The following is a 26786-nucleotide window of genomic DNA, read 5'->3' on the forward strand; positions in this document are numbered from 1 at the left end:
GAATTGATTTTGTAATATATCATTTTCAATTGATAGATGGTATACAAACTAATTTAATGGCAGACAAATTTACACGTGGTATTAGAAACTATCCTTCTATTTTGTTATATTTTGATTTAGTACTTCAGTTTAATTAGGATAATTGGTGGCTACTTTTTTTGGAGCATCTCCAATTCACCATTATATTTGTTTCTATAATAATATTTAGAAAATAAATTATTTTGTTTCACCTCTATTTTTCTCTAAAATAAATATTATTTTTTTTATTTTTTGCTTTATATTTAGAGACTACTATTTTAGAAAAAATACATTGAAACAAATTATATCTCTATTATAAATTTTCTTTATTATAGAATAAAATTAGTAAAAAACAAAAAAGAGAGAAATAATTAGTGGATTGTGTTATGTACTTAGTGTACTAAACATCATAAAACCATGATAGAAAATAAACTCGGATCACTGTGGACTACACATTTCAAATTTAGGCATCTAAATACGCCATCTGATTAGAAATAATTGGAAAATAATTTTTTTTAACATGAACACAAATTTAAAGTACCTGAATACGTAATTAAACTAGAACCACTCAATGAACGTTTAAACTTACAAATTTTAAGTACACATTCAAATTTGAGCCACTTAATGTAATGAAAATACCCGCACATACATTCACGAGATAATGCATTACTAGATTACAACATAAATCAGATAAATCATGTATTCTTCGAGTGTCCACCGGCACGTTAGATATGGGCCTTGTGGAAGATTCCAACTAATCCGGATATCTTCCCGACACAGGCAATATACACAAATATGGACCACTTATATTGGAGAATTCATCCGGAGTTGGATGTTCATCATTTTGCATGGATTCTATGGTATATATGGAAAGCACGAAATAATAAATTGTTTAGTAATTTGGATATGGATCCAATGGATACTCTTAAATTGGCAGAAACGGAGGCGCTATTATGGACTGAAGCTCAAGTTATAGAAACGCAGGGTGTTAATCGTGGCAGTTCACTAACACAGCCGATAATCCCAACTATACCAGGTAGACGGTGTTTTACGGATGGTTTATGGAAAGAAAATGAAAGTTTCTCGGGACAAGGCTGGTACAGTACATTGGAAGGATTTGAGGGATTTATGGGAGCGAGGAATACGAGAACGAGTAGTTCGCCATTACACTCAGAAATGGAGGCTCTTATTTGGGCTATGGAATATATGAGGAATTTACGACAATTCTCGGTTACTTTTGCAACAGATTGTTCTCAGTTGGTGAAGATGGTTTCGGAACCAGAAGAGTGGCCAGCATTTGCAAGTTACTTAGAAGACATTATCTCTTTGAAAAGAAGTTTCACAAGATCAGAGCTCCTTCATATACCACGGACACAAAATAAAAAGGCGGACAGCTTAGCACGCAGTGCAAGGGAGCAATCGTATTTTGTCGTCCGTATGGATTCGAGCTACCAGTTTGGTTTACAGAGTCTACATGAGCAATGTCAAAAAAAAAAATTACAACATAATTAGTAGTAGTACTTTATATAATGATGGACAATACATAGACAATGCACAACAATTGATTCCAAATCCTCCTATATTAAATAAAAAGCCACTTATGTGATTTATGCGTATGTTTCAGTCACTGGTAAAATCTTACAAAATTGTTATAATTTGATTAGTCGATAATTTTAAATTTAACTTATTTAAACTAATTCTAAAAATTAAATGCAAATGTAGGACCAATTAACATAACTTACCAAATAATCTAAAGAATATTATAAATAATAACTTACGGTAATTAATTTTTGAAAATATAGAAAGAGTAATAATATTTCTCAGTTATTTTTAATAATTATAAACTATATAAATAATGAACTAAAAATTTATATAAAAATAAATAAAATAATATTATTTATTAAATAATAAATTATATTTTATATCCTCCTATATGTTAAACGAGAAGTCACTTAAGTGATTTAGACTCATGTGTCAATTGAAGTCTTAAGAAATTATTATAATTTTATTAGTCGATGATTTTATAATTTTTATTATTTAAATTATATCTAAAAATTAAAAGAAAATCTAAAACTAATTAACATGACTTGCCAAATAATCCAAAGAATATTATCAATAATACGTTATGGTAATTAACTTTCGAAAATATAGAAAGACTAATAATGTTTGTTCAGTTATTTTTAATATTTATAAAGTATATAAATAATGAACCAATTTTTTATATAAAAATAATAATTTTATTTCTTAAATAATAAGTTCTAGGGAGTTTTGCAAATATAACTCAAAACTTAAACATAAAATTAATCCATAATTTTCTTGAAACTTTCATTTACCATATTCACCTCAAAAGTTCAAATTATTCACGAAAATGCCATTATTATTTTTCGAAAATGAGTTTTCTACTCTCTCATCTTCTTCAAATATTTACAATATTACCATTGACATCAATATACCAACCACCATGAACAACCAATTTGGAGATTTTAATGCACGAAAAATCGATGTGCACTCCTCCTATCTCATTTCCTATGAACTAAAAACAATACCTTTTCACTTTCTCTCTATATTCATCGAGAAAAACCCAAGATTGTTATTCCAAAATTTTTATGGTTCATAGAGCTATTTAAGCTTACGATTATTAGTGGGTCGCTTTCGTTTGAGCTTCTGTGTGCTTGGAGAAAACTTCTGTGTGCTGAACAAGTTATCTCATTGGTTGAAACTATGAAATCAATTTTTTCCTGATCTGTCCGTCAGAAAACTTCCGTGTAAGTTTGGTAGTAGAAGATTTACACGGAAGTCTTCTGGTCAATGTAGATGTTAGTTTTGTAATTGACTTTTATATGTGTTTTTAGAGAAGACTTCTATGGAAGTCTTCCACTTTTTTTTTGTTAATAAAAAAATCTCGAAAATACCAGAAAAGACCTCCCGGAAAGTCGTTTAGGATAAACATATTAGTTTTGCATTTGACCGGATTGTGTCAGAAATTTAACTTTTCATGGACAACTTACTTGTAAGGCATCCAGCAGAAAAAAATATAATTTTAATATTTAATTACAATTCGACAAATTTCATGTAAGTCATTTCAAGTTATTTTTGCAATTGAAAAATAAAACTTAAATATTTAATTTTATTTGGATGACTTACACGGAAGTATTCCTAAAGACGAGTTACACGAAAATCTTTCAGAATTTTATTCCAAGATTCTCGTTAAACCTTGGTTATTACGGAAGATTTCCGTGTAAGTCGTCTACCGGAAGACTTCCATGTAAGTCGTCCAAATAAAATTAAATATTTATGTTTTATTTTTCAATTGAAAAAGTAATTAACTGAAACGACTTATCTGGAAGTCGTCTAAATATAATTAAATATTGAATTTTTGTTTTTCTACTGGAAGACTTCCTTGTAAGTCGTCTAGGAAAAATCTTTCTGACACGTCCAATGCAAAATTAACCTGTTAACCAAATGACTTACTGTGAAGTCTTCTCTGATATTTTTGAGATTTTTTTTTGTTAATAAAAGTAAGTCAATATTTACAAAGGAAGACCTCCAAAGAAGTCTGCAGATTTCTTTTATAAATTTTCAATTTCAAAAATGACTTTAATGGATGACTTCTAAACTACTAGGTTAGTTTTTTTAAACTTGTTAAATAATTTTAAAATATGTTTTTTTAACTTTCAAAAATATTAAATAACTTTAAGAATATTTAATCATATGGTTTAATGTGTCTTACTAGATCATAGGATATATTTTTTTAACTTTCATGAAATTTGAAATTTCAATTTTCACTTAAAATTTGAGTTTCCCAATTAAATTTTAATTTTCCACTTTTATTTCAAATTTCCGCTTTAAATTATATATACATATATATATGTATGTATTTTTAGATTTCCACGAATATAATTCTCCAGTATTTCAGTCAAAAAAGTCGAAAACCAGAGAGTTCGCCCTAAAATCTTTCTCTCAGACACGCACCCCGAGGTGCGCCGTTCCGGATGAATCTCTTCAACCCCAGCTTCATCAGTCCTCCACTCTCCTCTTGAAGCAGCTTTCCTCTCCCATGGCTATGGTGGTGATTATGTCTCTTCCATCGTCACTCCATCCGCTACCTCTTCCGTTACGATTCCGTCCACCTCCAGATCCGCCGCCCCGTCTGCCTTTTCCGATGTCGTTTGAAGCCCTCTGTCCGCCGCTGTGGTTGTCTTCTCTAATACCGTCCGAAGCTCTCTCTCCACCAGAACCACCTGATCTGCCGCCGTGTTCGCCTTTTCCGGTGACGTTCGAAGCTCTCTTCCCGCCGGAACCACCAGATCCTCACGATGCTTCATGCCGTCTCTCTGTTCTTCTGGACGTTGACACACCATTCACTTTGGTTCGTCTCTACTCTTCAATCTCAGTTTGTTCTCATGTAGATTGGTATGAGATGATTGTTGTCTGGGTGTCTCCGAATATATGGATTATGGTCTTGAATTGCAATGTTCCAGTGACCTTTGGTTCATTCGGTTCTGATGTTGTGCCAGCTCGTGGCTTTTCTGTCGCCTTCGTGCGATTTCCCGCAGTATGCGGTCCCTCTATGGTATTTAATCTGGCTTTTGGTGCCGTGAGTTTGTGTTTTCTTTCTTGGTGGCAGTTTGAAAGGACACTCACTTGGCTTCTCCAGTTGAATATGAGTATAGAGGGTTTTCATTACCCTGTAGCTTCCTTCGTGAGGCTGTTCGTCTTCCCAATATTTCCTCCTTTATGGAGTGAAGTGGATGTTCAAGCGTCGCTAGTATGGCTGATGCTCTTCTCTGCATATGTTGCAGTGTTTGTAACTTCTGAAGTTACACGGTATGCTTTTATTCAACAAGGTTATGGGATCGTAGTTCGATTTCTTATGGTCTTTTGTAATGAGGTGTATCGTCAATCTATCATCTGTTTAATCAATGTTTCAGTTTATTTGGCTCTTAGTAGCTATGATGTATTTTCCCTTTATGGAGTTAAACTCTGTTAAGTTTTAATGAAAGTGTGGTTTGAACAAAAAAAAAAAATTCTCCAGTAGAAATGCTCTTAGTGGACTAAACATAATGTAGATTTGCGAAGACCAAAAAAATAAAACCTTGTTAGAAATTAAACTCGAACCACTGGACTACACATTTTAAATGTAAGCATCTAAATACGCATTTAGATTAGAACTTGGAAAATAAAAAATTAGCTAAATTCGAACTACATGAACACAAATTTAAAGCACCTAAAAAGAAATTAAAGCACCAAAATAACTAATTAAACTAGAACCACTCAGTGAACGTTTAAACTTCCAAATTTTAAAGTTACACATTCAATTTTGAGCCACTTAATGTAATGAAAATACCCACACATGCATTCACGTGATAATGCATTCACTAGATTACAAAAATAATTAGTAGTACTACTGAATAGACAATGCACAACAATTATTTCCGGATCACCACCTTAAAAACACAATTCAAACGGTTTGAGCGGTGCGGGAACAAAAAAGGTTTAACTGCAGTGTGGTTCTAACAGTTATAAAAACGTATAGATATATAATATATGCAGATATTTTTGTTACTATTAATAGCGGTGCAGGGCGGGAAACGATCGTCACCATTTGGAGCCTCAGTTTATAACATTTAAACTGGAGAAATACTTGGGTTCACCCCTAAAGTGAATTTTTGGGTTCACCCAACCAATATGATTTCATTATTTCATATTCGTTATTTAAAAAAAAAAAAAAAAAATATTGTCAAGTTTTATTATATTTTTAAAATAAAAAATAAATAGAAAATAATAGTAGTCGCAAAAGAAGTTTTATATTTAAAATACTGTCACCAAAACACTAAACCCTAAACCATAAATCATTGGTAAACCCTAAACCTTTGGATAAATCCTAAATCTTTGGATTTTTTTAAAATAAATATTTTTAACACAGTCAGCAAAACACTAAACCCTAAATCCTAAATACTAAACCCTAAATACTAAACCCTAAAGCCTTGGGTAAACTCTAAACCCGTGGATAAATCCTGAACCCTAAGGATTTAGAATTTATCCAAGTGATTGGAATTTACCAAGGGTTTAGGATTTATCCAAAAGTTTATAGTTTAGTGTTTGGCTGACGATATTAAAAATATTTTTTTAAAATGTGTTTCTGTTTGCAATTAATATTATTTTTTATTTATTTCTATTTTTAGTTTAAAAATAGAATATAACTTGACAATATTTTATTTTCTTTTTATAGATACTGAATATGAAATAACGAAATCTTATTGATCGGATGAACTAAAGATTCACTCTAGGAGTAAACCTAAAAATTTCTCTTTAAATTGGAGTCACTTGATGTAAATTTCCAGACATTACATATTTTAGTATATTTATAGAAAAGTAACATTAAGGAAATGTGAATTTTGATGGAGACGGTGATGACTAAGGTAACTATGATAATGGTGACTGTGATGATAGTAATTATAATGATCACGATGGTGGTTATGGCAGTGTTGAGGTTAATAAATGTGGTGGTGGTGGTGGTGATGATAATTAATGGTGCTGGTGGTGTTGGTGATAGCTTGATGATGATGATGATGATGATAAATCTGCGATGCTAATGGTATTGGTAGATATTGCAAGTTGTTACAAAGTTTTTTTTATTTTATTAAAGTTAAATGGATCCGCTAACTAAAATAATTTGACTCATTCGATCTCTTTGTTATTAACAGAGAAGCAAAATAAAATAGTAATTTTTGTTTTGATACTTATTTATAACAGTGTTATACTGTCATGTTATCGTGACGGTTTGACAGTTATTCTCAAACCATATTTAAAAGTATCAGTTAATTACTAGATTAAGTACAGATTTTGCCATTACTATTCATAAATATTAAAATGAGCATTTGCATAAAAATTACTCAATAATCATAAAATTTGCAAGGATGGAAAATAGTTGTAAGGTACAATACTTTTAAATGTAAGAAGACATTAATAATCATATCAATTGTTCTACGAGAAAATATTGTGGAGATAATTTATTTATGTAAAGAAATCATAAATGATAAATCTAATAATTAAAAACATTATCTTATTCTCTTTCTCTTGTCTCTCTCTTTCTATTTTTATCACCACATAATCTTTTCCACCTCTTTTTTTCTTGAAAAATCCAAATCCCAATTTTTTTGTAAATTTCAAACTATTTTTCAAGTTGATCTTAAAGTTTTCATCTTTCTCAGTATATTCATATAAGAGGTACGAAAATCAATTTTTCTCTTGGATGAAATGCATAAGAATATGTTCGTTTTCGATGTGGTTTCAAGGCGGCAATGGAACCCACCATCTCTTCCGCTGCTCTCCATCAGATTTTCAAGGTTTATGGTAAAACAAAGCTTCTTATAACCTCACGCTTCAACAGAAGATAGAGCTCTAACGCAGCGGTAATACACCACCAGGGGATTATAGATACTATGCTGGTGGAAGCCAATTTTGCATGGTTTTAGAAAAAAGAAGTTAGCAGCGGCAATGGTTCATAAAAGAGTAATTGGGCTGCTGTAACCGGAGGCAAACGATTACCAGTTATACAAATAGCTTATACATATTGTTTTTAAATTAGTATTGTTATATTCTTATTTATCCAGATAATTTACATTTTAGCTGGTATATAATATATATTTACGAACTATTTGATCAATTGATGGTTGTTATTATGTATCAATTCGGATTAACAAAAAATTAAATGTCTAATAAATCACAAAACATATGATTAGATTTACATGTTCGGCTAAACATAGAATTAGCTCGCTAACAAATCATAATACATATGTTTAAAATGGTTGTTTAGCCGGTTAAGATTTTACTTGACTTTTTTCTTACAGTTAGCCGGTAATCTATATTAATTATCTCGACATTGTTATAGTTAGCTGGTAATATATAATAATTAATGGCTGGTTAACAATACAAACCCAAAACAAAAGATATATTGGATAACTAATGTTGTGGCCGACTTGAAAGCCATCAAGAAACGAGGCACAATTGTGCAAATACATGAAGAGCTAAATAGCACGATTGAAAGATTCAGGGTTGATCGCGAGGATGTTTCCATAAATCTAAAACGTTGGGGTCAAATTGAAAAGAACCAGAACGCCAGGGACCTGTTGTGCAAAAACATATAAAGTCACCATTGGAGAGATCAACCTTTCTCTTCGTTGGATCTGAAACTTGATGGAGACGACAAGGATGAGAACGACGGCGATGATTGATTCCGAACATGACGATGCCGTGTGAATCTCGCGACGGTCTCAAACTCGATGTAAACAGAGGTGAAAAGTGAAGGAGCGGCAGATGTGGACTTTTGTTCACCGCAGATGGTCTGAATCCATGGAGCGGGATGGCGTGATTGTGTAGGGATGCCACCGCCACACTAACGTAACTGGCAGAACCGTTGTTTTGCTTGATGGCGTCTTGGGTTTGTAACTGTTTTTCGTCAAAAAAAAAGGAAATATATTTTAAATTTTAGATACAAACACTGATTAAGATCCACAAAACACACTGGGAGAAAATATCAAGAATATTAAACTTTAAACAAGATCGGATGAAAAAAAAAAAGAAAAAAAGAGAGAGCATTTTATTTTTTTTCCTCCCTTAAAACAAACTAAATACAAACTATGAACTTACAAAATCGTTTGAGACATATTGAACGGGTTTTTCTGAAGATGAAAACTTGAATTTTAGGAAGACAATAAATTTCTTAGAGAGAAGAGAGAACGATGTCAATAGACAAGAAAAATAAAAATAAAAATATCAAATAAGATAATTGAGGTAGGTTCGTATAGGAATTATATGGGTAGTCTTGCCATTATTGAAAGTGAATAGTAAATATTCCATTCATGCAAATTAAGTTATGTGTGTAAATGGATGCCAATTTCTCTATTGAAATACACTATGTTACAATCATGATGATTTTTTTTTTTGTCAACCATTTTACAGACTCATGTGGACTCTGTAAACCAAACTGGGTGCTCCGTATCCATATGGACAGTAAACGACGTTTGTTGCCTCACACTGCGTGCTAAGCTATCCGCCTTTTTGTTTTGCGTCCGTGGTATATGGATAATCTCTGAGCTGTTGAAACTTCTCTTCAGACTCTTAATGTCTTCTAAGTAACTCGCAAAAACCGGCCATTCTTCTGGTTCCGAAACCATCTTCACCAATTGAGAACAATCCGTTGCAAATGTAACGTTATATTGCCGTAAATTCCTCATGCACTCCATCGCCCAAATAAGGGCTTCGACTTCGGCATGTAATGGAGATTGACTAGCCCTCGTATTCCTAGCTTCCAGTAAACCTTCAAAACCCTCCAAAGTACTGTACCATCCGTGTCCTGAAAAAGTATCCTCTGCTTTCCATGATCCATCCGTGAAACACCATCGTCCCGTTCTAGTCGGTAGTACTACGCCAGTCGTTTCTGTAACCTGATGATAATAAATTGTTAATCTTCTATAAAAAAGACTACATATGCCCATCATGATTAAACTATAATTTTAAAAACATTTTCAGGCCCATAATAGTTTCACAATTAATGTATTAACTAAAATTTGTAGGGAAATTTGCCCCAGTAACCATACAAAAAACACAAATACATTATCAATATCAAACAATAATTAAAAGCTGAATAAGAGCATCAAAGAAGCTATCCACGTAGGACAATTAAATCGGCCAATAAAAACATTTTCTGTTTCCACGTCACGCGAGCGAGTTTTGGGCCGTTCTCTTTCGTCCGTGAGATCTGGTGTCTTTCGTCGATCCATATTTTTATAGCGGGTCCACAAAACTATTAAACCCTTTCTTTCTTGCCTTTTCAGTTCATCTTCCCCGTTACTCCTCCTCTTCCAATCTACAAACGTTGTTTTTTTTTTGTTTGCTAAAATTTGGAATCTACAAACGTTAGTTACAATAAAGCATCGATTCTCAGATTACCCAGATATGCTCACTTAGGATGCTCCAAGATGTCGTCAACGTTTATAAGAAGGAGCTTGACATGGATCCAAGCAACGTATGGTTACAATCATGTTTGGTAGGCACTCAAGTTTTTAGGTCGAGTCCTCACACTGTCTCAGATCCATTTGGGGATGCTTTCCAATGGCTCGAGATATCGAAGAACTAAAGAACAGATTCTTCAGCAATAGGTTATTTTTTATGCAGCCTGATTTCGTAAATATTTGGTAGGAGATCCATAGACAACCTTTTGGAATTTTGTTGGATGTTAGTTTCAGGACTCAGGAAGGTGAAGCAGTGGTGGATCAGGAGGATAAGATGGATATACCTCCAAGGAAGGAGCCTGAGGTAGAGAAGAAACAAAAACCAGAGCATCAACCTGAGTTGGAGTTTGTTGAAGAAAAGGAGAGTAAAGGGAGGAAGCAGATAGCTTTAAAGAAGATAGATGAGCAGCTACCGTGCTTACCTCAAACACAAAATCTTCGAAGATGAGTCTGTGATCAAAATATTTTACGAAGCAGAGAAAGCTCCTCATGGACAGGTATGTATAGGTAAAATTTTCTAGACTCTTCTATTTCCCATAAAAAAATCGATAGCAAAGATTTTATTGATGTTCTCTCTGAACTGTTTGTGCATTCATGTTACTAACATTTCTTTTAAAACCATTGAGATTAAAGACTTTTGTTTCTTCTCTAACATGAAAAGAACATCTGGTTTATTGGAACAAAGCTGTGATTTGTAGAATATGATCGAGCACGGAGAGACGCAAAGCTTGCAAACAATGTCTTGAAGGAGAAAAAGAAAAGCATAGATAAACCAAGGGTTATCATATCGATCTCTCACACAACTTCTGCAAACCATTTGATTGCACAGGGGTAGTTGTTGGCATTTATACAGCCAACAGATGGTGCAAACTGCAATGTTGGAGTTTGAGGTAATGTATTTAGAACACGATATTATTCATCCTTCCATCTTTGATAGTTAACCCTTATTGACTTCATATGTCACCCTATGAAATTGTAAATGCGAGCAAGGTATTGTGTCCAGATAACTGTCTCCATAGCATCTGACTCTGCTGAGTTTGTAGCTTTCGACTCTGATATAAGTAAGCTGACTAATATCAGAGCTGCAGAGATCTCCAACAAATGATAATTTTGAACAACTTGCTATGAACTAGACATGACTGTGATGTGCCTTAGATACTCTAAGCGGTAAAGTTTCTGGAGATACGCCCTACCTTGACACAGTTATGTTCAGATTTACACAGTTATGCTCTGTCTTACATTAATTAGTTTGATTCCCTCTTTCTATTGTATGGTTCAACATGGAGAAGCTTTTTGTTTTCCTTGTCCAGGACCACTCTATTGCACAATAACCCGGCAGATATGTTGTCTGGCCCTTCCATGGACTCTCCTCTTACGCCGTTCTACAGCCCCTCCCTCGCTACTTCCGAAACCAGAGAATGATCTCACCCCTCCCCATTACCTCTACTTTTGTGTTAGGTCTCCACGTTCCTCTATGTAGGCTTCTGGTTTACAAGTCAGTGCTTGGTTTTCTCGGAGGAGCCTTGGCTGAGGGTTTGTCAAACTGGCTTTATGTCGTTTTTCTCTGATCTACCATGTGGTTCTTTCATGTTTTTAAACACGTGCGTCCCTGTATGATATTTAATGGCGTCGGAGAGTTCTTCGTAAATGCTCTTCTTTCTACCACTATGATCATAAAAATTATTGGAAGTAGTAGATCATATAAACCCTCTTGCACCAAACATTTTCAATTCTGAAAAATACATCATGAAATTCAATCCTTCCAAGTGCTCATTTTGAGTGAACTCCGAAAAATTCATGGGATATGTAATCACACATAGCGGTATCGAAACTAACTCAAAGCCAATTAGGGAAATCCATCTGATCCCTTCACTATAAAACATGAAAGAAGTACATAAATTAACATGAAAAATGACGGTCTTTAAATAGGTTCATTTCACATCTATCTAACAAATTTTTCGCCTTCTTTAAAGCCATATATAATTCAAAACACTTCAATTGGAATGAAAAATGTAAGAACACCCTCGTCAATGTAAAATAATACCTCACCGCATTTCACGTACTATCAAAGCCCAATGACGAATAAGTTATATTTTTCAATTCTCAATTCTCATTATCTTTGACAGTATTAGAGTATACAATGAGTGTTTTTAAAAACACTGTCTTATTATTATCTTATCGTTTTAGTTATATTTTGATGAACTTAAAATCGATGAAATTTATTAATTAGTTGTATTTATTAATTTATAAAGTATTAATTTATACAGTTTTTACTGTAATATAGTCCGAGTATTAAGTTTAGTACCATTCATTATACCCCACTGATTATTTGATTTGAACTTATTCTCATCTAGAAAAACGAGTATAAAACTAATCTGCATGAGTTTTTTTTTTGTTAACCATGGAGATTTTAAAAATTTTCTAATTTTAAAAACTAATCTCACGAGATCCATAGAAATTTGAGTTTTTTTGCCCCTTAAAGCGTTTAGTGGTCAATACTATTCGAATTCAGGGCGGAAATTCCAACAGGAGCCTCTTTACCATTAGACCAAGGCAACTTGGTTAAATATCCATGAGTTCGACTCTCATTTGAAACAAAGTCATAGTACATACTGGTTATCCCTGTCTGAATTTTGGCCATTAACCTTGGTGGGTGGGTCTGATTTTTCGTGCTCTTACTGTATTCTGCTCCTTACAATCCAGATGTTGACTGGGATTGGATCACCCACATTAATAATAATTAAAAATTTCAGATGCATCCTTATTAAAGGACATGTTACCAACGTGGATCCATTTCTGAGATGACGACTCTTCCCTCTATTTCCATTCTGTTTTGTTTTTCTTTTAGATCTTCTCATCCTCAACTTATTTCTTATTTCTTATTTCTCATCCTCAACTTATTTCTTCCAGTAATGACAAACAAAGTGACAATTCTATTTCTCATTTTTCTTGTTGAGGACTTACAAAAAAAAAATTCTTGTCTTTATTGTTATGTATTATAGGCCAACGGAAAATGGTTTTTTTTTTATAAATAAATAGGAGTAAAATAGTATTTGGGAGGTTAATTTCAATTGCGATATCACATATGCTAGTGCAATAGAAAATATTCAGTTAATTGGTACAAAAGAAAACTGAAAATTTTACCTGTTATTATGACACGAGGGTATGGATCTGAACGAAATCTGACGCCCTATAAAAGACATACTAAACTAAATTACTAACCGATAATACTGTAAGCCACATATGTTCTTTCTCTACAATAGAAAACAACTGAAAACAATTTAGCCCAAGACTTAAAACTCAGAGAGAAACCAAAACATATCAAAAACCATCAACAACCATTGATAATATGCAGGTTGACCCTGATCTTTGGAGGACTAAAACCATTTTAATATAAATTTACTAAAACTTTATAATCTGAAAACCATACACAAAACATGTATTCCTATAGCCAACTCTGATAATACGAACCTAATTCGACAAGAAAAAAGAACCTCTTAAAATTTTATTACTCCTTTAACCAATACTAAGTGATTGATCCGACAATTTTGATCATTAGGCAACTCTTCGTTGATCCTGGATGCCTATCTTTGTTAATACATCACGAGATTGCATGTTTCATGCATTGTCACTTTAATTAGACAAGAACATATAAATCAAATAGGATTCGTACATCAATATGGAAACAGTTCTGTATAATTAGAAAAAGAGAGGCTAGGGTCTGATAATGAGAATTGAGAATTGAGAAGGGATGTCACACGCAAGATCGAGGAAGTTGGTTAATGTGGGGGAGTCCAAGTTGGTCAGACTCAGTGGCTTTTGGCATGTGAAAATATATTTCTCATCTTCAGTCTTGTCAATTTATCATTCAATCTCTTGTATTTTTCAATTGTTTTTGGAAAATGACCAGTCCTCTTTTAAAAAAAAATCGGTGACACCTAGTTTTATTTATATAGGTTATGTTCGTTTGCATATTATAGAGACTTGTACATGTAATCAACACCTAACAAAATTTTCGTTTTGTTGTCCTTGGTTTTGCGAATTGCTACTGATCAGTCGTGTGATATCAAACGAATAATAACATGCGTCTTGCCACATGAGACCTGATTGCATCATCAAATTTGCAACATTCGATTTGATTACACGATTAATTATATGATAACAAAACAAATAGCTACCTACGACTGATTGCATGTCGCAGTATGTAATATGTTGCTGTGATATAAAAATCAACAATGCCATATATAAATGATATACTAACTTTGGATTAAGTTATACGATATGGACGACCAAATAACATATCCTATATTTGATGGCAGTTACTGCAATAGACGTTCTCTCACGACAAAAGAAAATTATTAAACGTGCGTTACATACGAAGTCGGATAGGAATGCTAAAGTAAGAAAAACCAACAGTTTTTCTGTCTGTTCTATTTGATACAGAAATAGTCTATCAAAATAATCTCTTTTTTCCTGTTCCTTTGGTGCTGTTTCTCCTTTTTACACTCGTGCTACTATTCTAAAAATTAAACATAAATTGTGACCTAGTGTATTATCCCCTGTTTGACTCAGTCGTTTAAACAATGAAGTTCGAGTATTTAAAAAATACTTACTTATTACCAATCAATCTTGTGAATTAAATATGACGAATATATGTTACAAATTGTGACAACTAAATAATAAATAAGTAATAATATAATTGTTAAATGATGATAATAATAATTAGAAAAATGACATTATTATATATTGAGATCTGAAAACAAAAAATAATCCAATAAAAAAATATAACTAAAAAAACAATAACGAATACATTGACTAAATAATAACATGTCATTAGAACGAAAATTAGATAATTTCATCTCTTCCAACAGACTATTACTAAAACATGGGTGTTATTACGATGCAATTGTTTTAAAAATTGTCATGAGCACAAGAAAAGAAAAGACTAAATGTGTTTTTCTTTGAAATAAATAATAATGAATAACGCGGATAGTGACACAAATCATTGCAACATAAGTAAGTTTTCAATAATCAAAAAAATCTCAAGTTAGATATGGTAAGACAAATCCATTTTTATCATAGTAAGAATGCGGAAGTAAGACAAAGGGAGTTCCTTAAAAATCCAGAACCAGAGAAAATATCACCCTTGTTCTTGTTCTTGGAAGAGAGTTGGGAGATTGAAAGAAGTGGGTTTTAATGTGAAGGGTTTGTCTTCTGATTTCTTCTTGCCTCCAGGTGACTTGTGTCTCAAGGAAACTGAAGAAAGTGAGTTTAGCTTTGGAGACTATACTAGTCCTATGATGATTCCATTGAAGGTTAGCACAGCTTCATGGAATCTCAAGTGCCTTTGTCTTACTTCCGCATACTTTTTTATTTTAAATGGTAAACTTAAACATCAAGGTTTTAATTATCATTTATTTTGATATAATATTAAAAAAAATAGAATGAAATGTTTTGAAAGATTATATATTTTTGTTTGAAATATCGTTAATTTATATTTTAGATGTAATTATGTAAACATAGTTAAATTCTCTATTAGTCTTTTAGTAATCTAAAAGAAAAACTATATCTGAAAGATAACCTTAACACATTGGGTAGGCTTTGAGTAGTTAATCTAAAAGAAAAACTATAGTTATTTATGCCATTAGGGTAAAATATGATAAAATATTGATCAAAATCTATAGAAAGATTCTAAAAAATATGAAAAATTAAAGAAAAAAATTTCTTAGGGTAAAATCTGTAGAGGCCATTTTGAGACTTTATCTGATTAAACTTACATTCATATGATTCAATCCTTCAACACAGAAAAAGTGTACAGTACATTGCAAACCATATCTCAACTTAACCTTATCATCATCTCTATTCTCTACAAAACAGCTAGAAAGATTCTAGAGGTTGACTACTCCATGATCAATGTTATTCAGCCATAATAATGAAATATTTTATTCTAAACTCAAACTAACTTATAACAAAATCTGGACAACTTGCTGAGCGCAAACAATTTTCTAGCATGGACACCAAGAAGACTATTTAGTTCCAAGATTCAAATATAATGTAAAAACAAACAAATATACTTGGCAACGCTTACCTCAGTGTCAGATGTTGATATTATTGCCTGTTCAGTTTTCAAACTTCCATTACTAAATTCCTTAATTTCATGGCTGTTTCTAATCACAGCATCCACTGAAGCAGGATTTACAGCTTTCTCTTCTATAGCGACAGAGATATGATTTGGCATTTGACCAACAATGACATCTTCAGTCCCTTGTTCTACAATTTTGGTATTTATCTAACTCAGATTTCCGCTGTACGAGCTGATATTTTCTGGTGACAACAACGCTCCTGAACACCACTTAATCAAGTGGGTTCTCTCTCCTGCACCTATTTTGTTCAGCAAAAAACGTAACATTTTAGTTGGATGATATGTCATTAACATTATGCACTTGTTTGACCTTTGGGGATTGTAATTGTTACTCAGGTTAGCAAGGGAGGCCTGTCCTTGAATATGTGGATATTCAAAGTTTAACAGATTTCTACGATGATAACAGGTTTGGATGTTATGCAGCGTACAGATTCTTAATCTCATATCAAGTACTTTGGTATATCTACTTCTTTTTTTTTGCTTAACATTGCTGATGCTGTTCAAGTCTCTTACTGTATAGAGCCCAATTTGCAAGCTTGCTGATGAATGCTGGTCCTAACTTTGTTGATCCTTCCTAGTGGAAAACTTCTTCCACGAGCATTTGATTTGTTAGGTTGGTAACCTTTCTTAGTTTTAAGCCAATCCTATCTTATCTAATCTCCATTTTGAAAAGAAAAAAAAACTCAATCTAGTCACTTATTTTTATATTTGCGCAGGGCTTTATGCAACATTCATATTTGAGAAGCCTGACCCTCTGATCTGGAGCCTCCTCTAACTACTCCAATATCTTTTGAGGGGTCCAATAATCATTATGATGAGGCAAGTGTCTTTTTCTTGTCCTATCTCATTATGTAAAAAAGTATAAAGATACTTTGCACTTCCCTTTCACTCCTTTTCTTGTCCTAAATCCATGGTTTAGTTTGTAACACAAGAGTTACTTCACAGTCTTAAGCTCCCTTTGATGTGGTCATCAAATCAGTAGCTGAATCAGAAGCTCAGGAAGCCTTTCCAGATGAAGAAGAAGTCCGTCCTAAACAGGAAGCCCTTCCAGATGAAGAAGAAGTCATTCCTAAACAAGAAGCCTTTCCAAAAGAAGAAGAAGTCTTTCCAAAGCGGATCAACCAGGATATGTGTTCAGTCAAGACGATGTATCTCACCAACCAGGAGGAATTTAGACACGAGATTAATTTTCATGCGTTCTACACTCAACAATGAGACAAGACCAATTGGAAGCATCCCCAAAGCTACTCAGACCAGGAAGATATGAATTTTACAAACCGGAGGTTCTCCAGTCCATCCATCTGCGAGTGTCCGAGTTTAAAAGATGTTTCAAGCCCAACGACGAAGCGTTCTGACCCAAACCAAATCATGAACTTCAAGAAGAATCTCTTAGCTTTCAAGCAAGCCAAGAATGAAGAGAAAATTCCACGGAAATCTGAAGTTATGATCCAATCTCCAAAACCGGTCAAACCAGTTCTGCACCTCCCTGATTTGGAGTTTCACCGGTTCAATCTTTGTCAAACCAAGATTTGGCGACCAGGAGAGATTATTTACCATCCAGAAGCTGCTATAATCTTCATTCCATGCTCCAGCACCCAGTGGATTAGGCGGATCTACTCTTGCTTTTACTTGCCTTATTTGGAGTCTTTGCCAATAAATCCCCAACAGCTCTTTTACTTAATCTTTGGAGGCAAGGAGACTTATTGCACGACCAGATACACTCCAAGACTTCATTACTACTTGCCAAAGCTTTCCAGAATCAAACCAACCGAAGAATCCCTTGCACTCAGCCTAATCCCACCCGATTTGCTCATTTTGCCTCTAACGGCTAGTTTATTGAATTCTGTGATTTCTTGCTTATTTTTATATTTTTAGACTGTTAGAGAATCATGTAAGGAGTTCTATATAAAGCTCATTTCGTCATTTGTAAAAATTACCTTTCAATCTACAAGTTTATTCAATAAGAAATTCAGTTTCTTTTTCAAAGTGTGTCTTTGAGTTTGTTCTTATCATTAGTTTCATTTGAGAGAGTCATCTGTTGCTATTGATTCGTAGTTCTTAGGCTGTTGAGAGATTCAGCATCCCCTGGACTTCACTGATTGAGAAAGTCGATCAAACCCAAAGATTGAAAAAGTCAATCAAAACTTCACCACCATCTCTACCAACATCCCACCTTCCGCGAGTTAAGCTTGGAATCTACTGATCATCAAATAATCTAAAGTTGGAGTGATTCCAGTCTTACATCACCCTTGCTCATTGTAATTTTTGGTCCATTTGCAGAGAGAAAGTCTGGTGATGACCGAGCCAAGAGCACCTTGGGAAGATTCATCACAAGAATTAGGGAAGATTAGTGAACAAAAGGTATATTGGGACCAGGCCCTGCTGATTTAGTTTTTATTAGGACTAGGACTTCTTCTAGGCCAATGGATGGGTATGATGAAATTGATGTTTCAATCAAAGCAGATGAGCTAAAAACATGTGTCTGTTTTTTTTGTCACAAGGCATGTTCCTTGTTCGTCATCCTGTATCATATCATTTTTTGTCCTTTTCTGTTCATCTTAATTTAGAAATGTCAGTGAATATAGGCTTTTTTTTTTTGCTTCAACTTAAGTTAGGTGCCTCCACACAATCCATAGCTGATGTTTGTATTTGTAATGTTGCTGATAATAACATGGAAAGGAGAGATAAACTTAGCTCTATGTATGTTTTCCAAAGAAGATAACACTAGAAGAATCACATATAAATGTTGTCTGGTGAAAGAGACTAATTCAACTTGACTTGCATGAGGAAAGGCCTTTTTCTTCTTCTTCTGCCAAGTAACTTGTTTGGAGGATTGGTGGTAATGGCGCTACTACTTTAACAACCTGTAGACATGCTTATCAGTTGATACGTTCAGATTTTGACAACCTGTAGCACGAGTGGGCGTTGTTACCTTATGCGTGTCCAACAGGTTTGGTATCTCAACTTCATGTGCATGAAGATGATATCCGCAATCCCCAGGAACAGCTTGGTTGGGTCTTCGGTAACCCCTGCATGGAAAGTGTGCTTCGATATAATTTATCACACATGGTACAACAAACACTAGTCTATTATACACCAACCAATTCACACTCCACACATACTACATTAGTTAGAAAATGTATTGGAAAATGCGAATTTGTACCCATCTTGAGCAAAAGGAGTAGTATCATCTACAAGATCTGGATCAACACCCTTTGGTTTTCCTCCCGCAACATAAAGTGGGTCCCCTGCATTTTGGTCAAACATGTAAGCTTAAGATTTCATGTTTGCTGACTTGCACTGCGGTCCTGTAAACATCATCACTTCTTTCATAGACTACTGCCAGAAGAAAGCTCATGTCTAGCAAAACCTTCCTAGAATGAAATCAGCTATAGTCCACTTGAAGTATCGCTTGGGACTTGAGTTCCTTTTTCTATCTTTTTATTTTCAATGTTCTATTCTACTGACGTTTTTACTCCGCCAACCAGCTGCTTAGATTATTCCAGGATTGCCTAGTAACTAAAGTTGCAAAACAAGTCTTAAGGAAACAGAAGTTTTTACCTACTAAGGGATGTCCAATGAATGCAAGATGAATCCGGATTTGATGTGGTCTTCCAGACTGTATCTCCACCTGTTTTTGCATCAGTAACAAGGTCATTTTTTAAGAACTTGCTTTTGGTCTTTAATGATCTCATTCCCTTTTATCCTTGTGTGACACGTGATTATTGGAAATATAAAATGAAACAGAAGGAAAACCTTAACCAGCGTGCAATCTCTCTGCCTGTCCCTTTCCAAAACGATTACTTTGCTCAAAGAAGGTTTGCCTGACAAAGAGCATAATCATTTTAGATTCACTTTGGATTTTTATTCTGTTGCACATAGCTAATGGTGTTAAGATATTAGAATTAACCTTCTGAAGAAGCAACGTATAATCCTTTCGCTACGCCAGGGTATCGAGCCACCCCGATATGCTGTTTGATAACTATCTTCAAAATGTTAAAAGATAACAAAGATACCGTCGTCAAGAGAGGCTAATCTAAGTTGTATATTTTAAGCATTCGAAATAAATGATCATGGCAAAGTAATAAAGTGGCCTTGCCTCGTCTTCTTCTATTATACCACTCGCTAGTGCTCGATATATCTTTGATATTTTCCTTACGGTTCCACACTCTTGACCCATGTTGCTGAAAGAATATACTTAAATCTTAGCACAACGTAATGGAAGTGCACACAAAAAGCAAAGAAAAAAAACTCTTAACATGTTGGCTCTTCTGGCCAGCATAGACAAGGTGGCAACTGAGGAAGGAAACTAAGATCCACTGTTTTGTACTCTTTTCAAAATCATCTTTTAGTAGGGCATGAACTATAATGATAGATGATTTCTCAGGTAATGTGGATTACACCCCCATTATGTTAGCTACTAGTTGACACCCTATCAGAAATGACTAGACTATTATACACGTTATGTAAATTACATATAGTAGCATTGGTCAACTATGCAACAGTTCTGGAAACAGTTTTTTTTTTTTTTTTGAATAACTAAATGATATAAACACCAAAGATCTTTTCAAGAATGAGCTGAGTAAAACAAAAAATGTAAAGCCAGAAATCATGTATGAACTCACCCAGACCCAACAAGAGATGTCCCCTCAGCAAAATAAGCTGAAAGTTTAGTTTTTGCAAGCTTTGTCTTAGCACAGAGAAGTATACCTGAGAAAAGAGTTCATCCATTGAAACAAATAAATTAAAAGTTGAAAACAATATATCTTTAACAAATCCCCCAGTAGAGAGAGATAAGATCATGGTAAAGATGATTTCCAGTGAAGAGCTAAAAAAAAAAAAAAGTCTAATAGGATAACCTGATGTGCCTCTCCCAAGTCGATGTACAGGGACAGGGTGTGATTCACCAAAACACCATTGCAGTTGCGTCAACACAGTTCTTTGCTGGAAAAGTCCTCCTGGCAATACTTGGAGTCCGGACGGTTTGTTTAAAGCGATCTGCATTATTAAGAAGCCCACATCACTCCAAGTTAAAAGAACAAAATGATATTTTTACAATACGCAAACCACAAACAGGACAAGAAGTCGAATCGGTCATCTTAGCAGCAAGAAAGCAAAGAAAACAACTTTAAACAAAAACTGTTTTAAAGTTGTGTTCAGAAGTTACCAAATCATGGTCTTGATACAGAATATCAAGCAAGTGTGGCGTGTCAGGTTCCTTCCAAGGAAGCCTATGGTAAACTAACTTGGAACCACTCCTGACAGATGGAAACAAAAGACAACAACCTTTACTAAAAGCAAAGAGTTATTATAAAGGGAACAACAAAAACAAGGAGTTCCCAACCTAAGGAGTGTGTTGGGATCTTTTACAACTTCCTCATCAACTTGTATCTGCCAAAAGAAGTGAGAAATTAAATTACAGTATTCTAAAGAATCAAGCGAGAAACTACATGAAAAGAGTGAGCAACCTGTCCGTTTTGGATTCGTTGAATCCACCTGAAAGAAGAAAAAATATATTAATAAAGAATGAAACGTAGGTAGAATATGAGTAGAGGAGGGGAAGAAGAGTGGAACCCAAGCAATGGAGCTGAGCTCTTGTACTTGGTGTAGTAGAAATCTGACACTGTAGTTAACTCTGTACACAAACTCCACAAAACAACAGAGTTAACACATACCAAAAAAAACAAAACTTTACGAATCCCAGTAGTTGGAGGATGACCTGAGTCAGAAGAAGAGACGACATCTTTGTATGTCAAACCATCGTTGAGCTCGGGCCATGGCAAGCCAATTTGCTGCGGCGACATCTTGGTCGGAACCGCCGAGTCGGACTTTTCTGTTCTTTCTTGTAACGAATGTTTTGGTTCTAATCTGTGATGTATTTAATAAAGCCTGTTACGGCCCATTAAGAATTATATAATTGGGCTTTAGACACAGAGCCAGACATGTTTGGTTCGTTCACACGCAACGTAACAGCGTAATTGGAGGGAAATAGAGCTCTGTGGTAACTAACCAATGCTGCTTTTGTCTCTGTTTACTAATAGGGATACTTTTGGGTATTCATTCAGATTAGGTTTATGTATTTCAAATATTCTGATTTAGGGATAATTGATCTGTTCAGATAATTTACATGTTTAGGTTGGGTCTGGTTCGGATCCTCTTGGAATCCGATGCAGTTCGGATACTCATTTGGATTTCGGTCTCTTTTTTTTTGTTTAGTCCTACTGTTTAGTAATTCATAATCAGAGTCTTTTGATATGTAGGAATCGACGCATTATGTGCAACAGTGAATGGTAATGAATACAAAACAATCAGTGCCGGCTTAGTATACCGGGCGGTCAGTGCGACCGTCCTAGGGCCCACTCCAACTTTTAAATTTTTTTGTTTTTATCAATATATGTATATTAGAATTAAATAAATAGTGTTACAAAATATAATAATATGTAACATTGTAACAAAAACAAAGAAAAACATATGAATTTTTACTTTTGTTTTAAAAATAAGTTTGATAATAACTAAAATATTAAAGATTAATACTAATAGGGTCCAAAGTTTTTGTTTTTGTCCAAGGGCCTACGTGGATGTTGAGCCGGTCCTGAAAACAATGCAGTATATATATAAAAGAATGGGTGTTATAAACAAGAGTGAAAGGCTACAACAAACATCCAAGCAGGTGATGAAGAAACAACAAGCAAAAAAAGAAAGAGAGATAGAAAGTGAAAGAGAAGGGGGAAGTATTGACATTGATGCGTGTAGGAGGAGGATGAGAAGAGAATACAAAAGATCTGCAGAGAGGGCAAGTGAGATGGCCACTGAGAAGCCAAGGTTCAATGCAATTGATATGGAAGAGATGATTGCATCTTGGGAGATGTGTCACTGCATCTTCAGCTTCATAATCCACAAGGCATATTGAGCAGCATATCTTCTCCTCTTCCTCTTCCTCTTCCTTCTTCTTTTGCTTGTCCCCAAACATGAAACCGGTTAGTTGGTAATTACCGTCATTGTTTTGCGGTTGAGCAAATCTACACTGCTTCTTCAACCTCTCTAAGGGAATGCACACACAAGTGTAGAATGCTATAAATACTGTGCACAAAGGTGACCGTGGAAACATCAAAGAGATCATTTTTTCTTTAGCTTTTCTTGCTTCTCTATCTCATTCCTTCCCCTCCATTTATAACATCTCCAAAAAATGATCATCGAACCTTGAACTTGGTAGAGTTGGGACGGCGCCGACCAGACCACCCCTCTCTTTGTTATTATATTTCATTTGTACGTTGTTTTATTTATTTAATCAAGTCAGCGATTCTCCCAACTTCAAGAAAGCTTAAGAAGAGGTTATAGTCAACGTACAAGATGAACATTCTTCTACGCCACCTGGGTTCGAATCCCGGCCACTGGGGAATTAACATTTCGGCATCGCCAGGGACAGAGGACCGACATGTGGCAACACATGACTAGTTTGGACCACTTCGGTGGGGCCAGGATACCTCTGTATAATTCAAAAAAAAGAACATTCTTCTACCTTAAGCATGGAAGCATGTTCATCGTGTACCTGATAATAACTAATAGTAAGAGTCACATGACGGCGTTAAAATACAAATAAAATGGGACATAGATTAAACCTCGGATTCATCACATTACATAGTCAAAGCCTCAAGGCATGTATCTTATAGTATCCATCTTATTAAAAAGCCAGGAGTCCTTCCACCAAAACAGTAGTTCACCAATATAATACAGCCGACCAAATCAACTAAAGATCTCCCAAGTAGCTCTATTGACTCCAAGCATTTTGCTATCAAATGTTTTGGTAAACTCGATAGTACTTGAAATCAATTCTTCACATAACCTTTTTACTTTGTTGATGAAAAGTTTCTTAAAGGACAAGTAAAGCCCACAACTTTTACTTTTTAAATCTTTTTTGTATGAGCTGGGACCTGGATTTTCCATGTTAAGAATATTCAAAGTTAAAAACTAATGACTTTCTAAAACACTAGCTAATAAAAGCTTACTGAGTGAATCTTTCTTTCTTGTTATAGTAATCATGATACAGTAGTTACACTAGTAATAAATAATTCATTCGTCTTTACTGGATATGAAACTTATCAAGTTGATTATCTACAACCTGAAATAAACCCTTTTGGCTAAAAGACACTGAGAGAGGGTTAGATATTAATTAAAATCACACATCGGAACGTCTAGACAAATAAAAAAAATGTACAATTCTGATTAACATGAGATTTTTTTGGAAGAATCTCAAAAACAAATCTATGCAGACTTTACTACTTGGATCCAAAATGAATAATATCATACTAATCAGTAGAGGTAGAATTGAATATAAGCTTTAAAAAAAGCCGAAGAGAGGGAGATAAAGAGTTCCTATTCGTGTATGGCGGCTTTCTTGAACTCAGGCTTCAGCTCATAAGTTCCTTGGTTGCTTCCTTTGTTGTTGTAAATACAAAGATCTCTAACCAAGTCTTTCAAGAATTGCTGCACAATCACATTAGCAAAAAAATATCTCATTTGTGTATTCATCTTCCCATATTTTCCTCTTTTGAAATCTCTCAATCAAGCAACTATATAACAGTCTGTAAATTTCCTTTTGGCTTTTACCTCTGGTTGGTCAGTTTCCTGAATGAGTTGCCTGAGAGTCCAGTTCGACTGTCCTTCAAATAGATTAAACATGATTTCCTCCATCTCTCTCCGGTCCCTTCTTGTTCTCTTCATTTCCCATGTCTTGTTTGTCACCTTCTTCTTCTTTTCCTGATACAAAGCAATAGAGTTGTTTTCTCACAGGTGTAGAAAATCAAAAAGTAGGTAATGTGTTTTATGAGAGTGGTAAAGATATAGATACAAGAAAGCATGTGGGGGTAATAGTTCCCGGTGTTGGCCACATATGCATTCCAGTGGCATTATCAATGACCTGGTCAAAACATAAACATGATCATAGCAAAGTATGCAAACATGTTTTGTTTATTTAACCATCTTTAACAAGAAGAACCTGGATCTGTTTATTTTTGCACATATACTTGCTTGCCCTTTCACGGCAAAGCTTTCCATAGCTCTCCATGTTTTCGGTACGGGTATTCATGTGGAATTTGTCTTTAATCTTCCCTTCTACTGACATTGTCCCTACACCTCAAAGAACATTATTGTTGAAGAGTATCAACATAGCTAGTTATCATACCATTGGTAAAACCTTCACAAAAACAAATGTGATACAAAAAACAAAGATATGATGAGAATGCGCCATATTATCTAACGAATTGAAATCTCTAATCAGTGTACTTATCCCCCAAAAGATTCATATGCCATAGAAGAACCAACAGAGCACAAGCATGCATGGGGTACAGAATCAAAAAGAGGGGACCGGAAAATTTTATCATTACCTTGTGAAGAAGAAGACTCAGAGAAAACAGACATGGGGATGAAATCTTTAGACATATCCAAGCCAAAACGTTTTGGAACGTTTCCAGATCCACCTCGAGCTAGTTCCATCACGACCTTTGCTTGGACAAAAAAGGCAAAAAGAATCACATGTTAGAAACCAACCTCGCAGTTTATTAAGTGAGGAACAAGAAAGCAAACGTAAACTACGGCGATGATTGATTCCGAACATGACGACGCCGTGTGAATCTCGCGACGGTCTCAAACTCGATGTAAACAGAGGTGAAAGGTGAAGGAGCGGCAGATGTGGACTTTTGTTCACCGCAGATGGTATGAATCCATGGAGCGGGATGGCGTGATTGTGTAGGGATGCCACCGCCACACTAACGTAACTGGCAGAACCGTTGTTTTGTTTGATGGCATCTTGGGTTTGTAGCTGTTTTTAGTCAAAAAAAAAAGAAATATATTTTAACTTTTAGATACAAACACTGATTAAGATCCACAAAATACACTGGGAGAAAATATCAAGAATATGAAACTTTAAACAAGATCGGATGAAAGAAAAAAAGAGTATTTTTTCCTCCCTAAAAACAAACTAAATACAAACTATGAACTTACAAAAATCGTTTGAGATATATTGAACGGGTTTTTCTGAAGATGAAAACTTGAATTTTAGGAAGACAATAAATTTCTTAGAAAGAAGAGAGAACGATGTCAATGGACAAAAAAATAAAAATAAAAATATCAAATAAGATAATTGAAGTAGGTTCGTATAGGAATTATAGGGGTAGTCTTGCCATTATTGAAAGTGAATAGTAAAAATTCCATACATGCAAATTAAGTTATGTGTGTAAATGGATGCCAATTTCCCTATTGAAATACACTATGTTACAATCATGATGATAATAAATTGTTAGTCTTCTATAAAAAAGACTACATATGCCCATCATGATTAAACTATAATTTTTAAAACATTTTTCATGCCCATAATAGTTTCACAATTAATATATTAACTAAAATTTGTAGGGAAATATGCCCCAATAACCATACAAAAAACACAAATACATTATTAATATCAAACAATAATTAAAAGCTGAATAAGAGCATCAAAGAAGCTATCCACGTAGGACAATTAAATCGACCAATAAAAGCATTCTCTGTTTCCATGTCACGCGAGCGAGTTTTGGACCGTTCTCTTTCGTCCGCGAGATCTGGTGTCTTTCGTCGAT

The 26786-nt window shown here is 34.4% G+C and overlaps 4 protein-coding genes and 1 long non-coding RNA gene across 7 annotated transcripts; 2 read left to right on the forward strand and 3 right to left on the reverse strand.

Annotated features, from left to right (window-relative positions):
- Positions 1-4075: 4075 nt before the first annotated feature.
- On the forward strand, positions 4076-4965 carry LOC130498062 (uncharacterized). The gene is made up of 3 exons (XM_056991404.1): positions 4076-4591; positions 4646-4845; positions 4950-4965. Exons 1-3 carry the CDS (start codon positions 4076-4078, stop codon positions 4963-4965), a joined length of 732 nt encoding a protein of 243 aa, XP_056847384.1.
- Positions 4966-7912: 2947 nt separating this feature from the next.
- Positions 7913-26526, reverse strand: LOC108830052 (uncharacterized). 2 transcript variants are annotated; one of them, XM_018603661.2, is made up of 6 exons: positions 26176-26295; positions 25560-25993; positions 25172-25302; positions 25025-25093; positions 24784-24933; positions 24333-24660 (listed from the first exon to the last, which is right to left on the reverse strand). In XM_018603661.2, the coding sequence occupies exons 2-6, from the start codon at positions 25666-25668 to the stop codon at positions 24550-24552; spliced, it is 570 nt and encodes a 189-aa protein (XP_018459163.1). In that variant the 5' UTR covers positions 25669-25993; positions 26176-26295; the 3' UTR covers positions 24333-24549. The 2 variants fall into 2 exon arrangements, 1 of the variants encoding a protein (XP_018459163.1); XR_008936832.1 differs by lacking the exons at positions 24333-24660; positions 24784-24933; positions 25025-25093; positions 25172-25302; positions 25560-25993 and adding an exon at positions 7913-8469 and having other exon boundaries at positions 26176-26526.
- LOC130497817 (uncharacterized) lies at positions 9856-11720 on the forward strand. Of its 2 annotated transcripts, none has more exons than XR_008936834.1 (3): positions 9856-10181; positions 10269-10541; positions 10720-11720. It is a non-coding gene; the product is annotated as an uncharacterized LOC130497817 (long non-coding RNA). The 2 variants fall into 2 exon arrangements; XR_008936833.1 differs by having other exon boundaries at positions 10263-10541; positions 10720-11719.
- Positions 18747-22054, reverse strand: LOC108814393 (RNA pseudouridine synthase 5). The gene is made up of 14 exons (XM_018586955.2): positions 21896-22054; positions 21751-21811; positions 21645-21672; positions 21521-21567; positions 21344-21434; positions 21036-21174; positions 20802-20886; positions 20276-20360; positions 20087-20162; positions 19933-20000; positions 19738-19807; positions 19340-19424; positions 19109-19205; positions 18747-19040 (listed from the first exon to the last, which is right to left on the reverse strand). Exons 1-14 carry the CDS (start codon positions 21978-21980, stop codon positions 18945-18947), a joined length of 1113 nt encoding a protein of 370 aa, XP_018442457.2. The 5' UTR covers positions 21981-22054; the 3' UTR covers positions 18747-18944.
- Positions 22826-23296, reverse strand: LOC130497816 (RING-H2 finger protein ATL18-like). Its single transcript, XM_056991045.1, has one exon. It carries the CDS (start codon positions 23294-23296, stop codon positions 22826-22828), a length of 471 nt encoding a protein of 156 aa, XP_056847025.1.
- Positions 26527-26786: the final 260 nt, after the last annotated feature.

The sequence above is a fragment of the Raphanus sativus genome, chromosome 7 (assembly GCF_000801105.2).
Source record: "Raphanus sativus cultivar WK10039 chromosome 7, ASM80110v3, whole genome shotgun sequence".
Taxonomy (NCBI): Eukaryota; Viridiplantae; Streptophyta; class Magnoliopsida; order Brassicales; family Brassicaceae; genus Raphanus; species Raphanus sativus.